The sequence below is a fragment of the Acanthisitta chloris genome, unplaced genomic scaffold, assembly GCF_000695815.1.
Source record: "Acanthisitta chloris isolate BGI_N310 unplaced genomic scaffold, ASM69581v1 scaffold42759, whole genome shotgun sequence".
NCBI lineage: Eukaryota > Metazoa > Chordata > Aves > Passeriformes > Acanthisittidae > Acanthisitta > Acanthisitta chloris.
The window spans coordinates 1-3,584 of NW_008693859.1; the positions used below are offsets into that span (position 1 = coordinate 1).

At 52.9% G+C, this 3,584-nt stretch overlaps 1 protein-coding gene across 1 annotated transcript; it reads right to left on the bottom strand.

Moving 5' to 3' along the window:
• Positions 1-778: 778 nt before the first annotated feature.
• Positions 779-2,380, bottom strand: LOC103810294 (sorting nexin-12-like; the record flags this gene model as incomplete). Its single annotated transcript, XM_009083192.1, has 3 exons — positions 779-1,541; positions 1,974-2,098; positions 2,219-2,380. Coding segments are annotated over 3 exons (390 nt in total), but the record flags the coding sequence as incomplete, so codon positions are not given.
• Positions 2,381-3,584: the final 1,204 nt, after the last annotated feature.

Consider the following 3,584-nt stretch of genomic DNA (forward strand, 5'->3'; position numbering starts at 1 on the left):
TCCGGGCTGAGCCGGCCCCCGGAGCCGTTCCCTCGGGCTTTCAGCGACTTCTCCCCAAGAGCCACCTCTCACCCAGCAGCGCTGGTTCCTCACCAGAAAATGCAGACGTTGGGAAGGTCTCAGGGAACATGCCTGGCAGCCACTGCAGGCCTATGCTCCAAGAAAGGCTCAACTGTGCCACCACAAAGTGACCAAGTGATTATAAACCAGCCAGCCTCGACCTGAGGAGCCCCTGAGCTGAGGCCCAACCTCACTCATCACAGCTGTGGCATCTCGAGGAGCCTCCAAAGGACAGTTCTGCTGCAGCAAGTCACAGCCTCGTGGTCCCCTCAAGCTCTGAATGCTTCCCTGACCAGTCGTGTGTTCTCGTTTCCACACAAGTGACTGCCTAGCTCACTGCAGAACAGAGGAGAACATGCAAAAAGCCATTGTTACTTCTGCTTCGTAAGCAAATGTGTAATCTAGGCCTGACTGACCATTTTCTGCTGTCCTTTTCTGGAGAGGTGGTCTCACCCTGGGCTCTTCCTGTGGCAGCTATTATGGCTGCACCCTACAGCTGCTCCCACCAGTCTTCTCTTGCTCCTCAACCAGACCTGTCTCCTCCTCCCTGCAGCTGTGGCACAGAATAAGGTCACACAGCACAGCTGAGCAGGGTGCTGCGGCACACCAGACTGTGTCACAGCAGGCTGTGGTGTTTCTTAAACCCTGGGCCAAGGCATCACAGCACACACAACTACAGCCTAGACTATCCCATCTTCCACGTGCCAAACAGCCCACGCAGAGCATCATGAGAGCACACGGCATGGAAACCCCTCGAGCTGCCAGCAGCACGTTAGAAAGGAGAGGGCACAAATACACCGAACAGGTCTGTAATGCAGGAGGCTGAGAGCAGGGCTGGAGTAGGTGTTGGGTCTCAGCACTTCAGACAGTGAAGAATGGGGGTTTCATGCAGGGTGAATGGGGTGGATGAGAGACTGACACACCCAGGCACCTACTCACTGGTTTGGATAAACCTTACTAAAACTCTAATACCTGATGCAATCACTGACCAACATGACAACTGCTATTCTTCAAAGTCTCCTGCAGAGATGCTTGGGGCTGCACAGACAAGGGAGTGAAGGTCATCTCATACCTTCCTGTACAGGGAGAGAGGCAGCTCCTACACCAGAACGCCATAAGCAAGTTCCTGCTCCACACCTATCCACATCTGCCCCTAGACATGGAACAACATGCTCACTTGCATAAATCTTCATACCTTTAGGCCAAGACCACAGCCCAGGAGAACAAACTGCTGCCAGTTACAAAAGAGGAAAATACTGAACAAACTGGGAGGTTCAAGAGAGGAAAAGCTGGTTCAGAGAAGACAGATTTAGTGTAAAAATAAATGTCATTTTTGCAGGAGGGAAGGTGGAATGGAGGAAGACAGTGCCAGGTGTTTCTACTGGCGCACTTTCCCTGGGACGTAATTCCTATCAATAGTCTCCTCTTGCAGGAACATATGTAAGCAGCGCTCGTTCTGTGCCAGTGGGTGTCCAGCAATTCTGGAAGAAAATCAGATGTGCATGTTACCACAGCAGCCATCAAGACCCCTCCACACCTCTGTGGGGGGTCAGGCAGACCTCCTGGTCAGCAGGCAGCCAGCTCACACTCCTGCTCCAAGGTCATGTGTTGGTGTGCAACAAGACCAGCAAGAGGTGCTTGTTCACAGGGTGTTCCCTCCCATGTGGTGCCCTGAGCCAACACTACTGTGTTGGAGGATCTCTGCAGCACAGCTGTTCTGCTAACACTCATTGCACTCACAGGAGTGGAACACAACCCACACTCGAGGCAGGACTTGGTCCAGTACCACACTACCCAGCTGCAGGTACCACCACAAAAAGCAGGTCAAGACTCCCTCATGGTCAACCCGCAGCCCTCTTCTACAACAGCAGGCACAGGGGCAGCACACAGCAAATCCAAGACATCAAGCTTACTTGTTAATAAACTGTTCTAGTCCCTGTCTCCGCTCCTCGATGAAAGATTCCTCGAAGATGCCCTCATCTCCTCGGAAGGGAAGTTGTCGTTTCAAAGCTTTTCCAGGCAGCGGTGGCACTACAATCTGAAAGCACAGAATCACCCTGTAAGCAGTGTGGACAGGGCCCCAGAACGTGCTCACCACCACATCCTCTGTTCACTATGTGCTGGTTTGGGGAACAGGCCGCTCTGAGCCAGGCCTCACCTTACTGTCTCGTTCCAGCTCATTCTTCAGCCATTCAAAGTCACTGTATCGTCTCCTCACACACGACTCCTTCAATTTGAAGATTGGGAGATTTGTCTGTAAGGAAACAAAGCAGTGAACTTGCAGGTTGCTGTGGAAGCCACAGAGTATTCCAAAACCTAACTGAAACCCACAAGCTATGATTAGAAGCCCCCGAGAAGGAAGCACCACAGGAACACTCAGCTTCCTTATTCAGGATGGCACAAACACCAAAACCCTTCAGATCCAAGCCAGTGCCAGCCCTTCCCTCCCCCTCAAGTGACTATTTCAGGAACACCCTCTCTCCTAGGGGCACACGCTAGGACCAGTGCTGACAATATAGAGAAGGCTGATTTTTCACCCGAGTTCACTCCGTTTTGAAGTGACCTACAAGAGCTTTCCAGCAGTCTGCAGAGCAGAAGAAATCTGAACCAACACTGGCATAGCCACTGAAGAAGTAAAGGAGGAAATCTTGTTCCAATAACTGTTCAAGGCCAGACCTTGTGCTACAGTCTTCTCCCAGATCACCTACCCTAACTCTTCATATCCATCTTGTGTCACTGGAGAAACGTGCAGCAGCTCCTCACCTTTCTCCCCTGCCACTGGAGCCTAACAACTGACAGCTACAGTAACTTCACCTTTACCCCATCAACGTAGCCTGAAACAGTCCAGGAACTGAAGTAGGCAGCACTCAGGTGAGCACAGGTATTACTGCGACCCGATTAATTGTTCTTATAAGGTCTGCGAATTAAACCCAGCTGATTTCACAGCATCTCCGCTGGTTTAAGCGGGACTGAGAGGTTCCCGTTGCCACCTGCAGGCTGATGGGAGCCAAGCGCCAGGACAGAAAAAAGCAAACACCAATTCTTCTGAAAGGCAGTGAAGCCTCAGCAGTTGAATCATGCTATGAACAGAAGTCAAAGCCAGCACCACAACACACGCCAAAGAGAGCTTGTTTCAGGGGAAACTCAGTTTTACTGTCTTCATCCATCAGACGCACAGCTCTGAAGGAGTCTCCAGTTCAGCTCGGTTAAGGCCCAGTGAAGAGAGCCCTGCAAGTGCTCAGCCTGCTGCACACAGCCCCAGGTCACGGGCTCCCGGTACAGCAACCAGACTGACTCAGAGGGACCAGGCAGCCTGCAGTGTGACCGCGTCCCGAAACACTGCTCCGCGGCGTTCCTGCACTGCTCGAGATAAGCAGCTGCACGCAGCCATGCCCTGCCCAGCAACCGCCCAACGGGGACAGCCCGGAGACAGCGCCGGAACCTGCTGAGGCAGCACCTACCGTCTCTGGATGCCGAGCGGCGCCGGCGAACCCACCAACGGCGAGCGGCCTGACCTTGAGCCC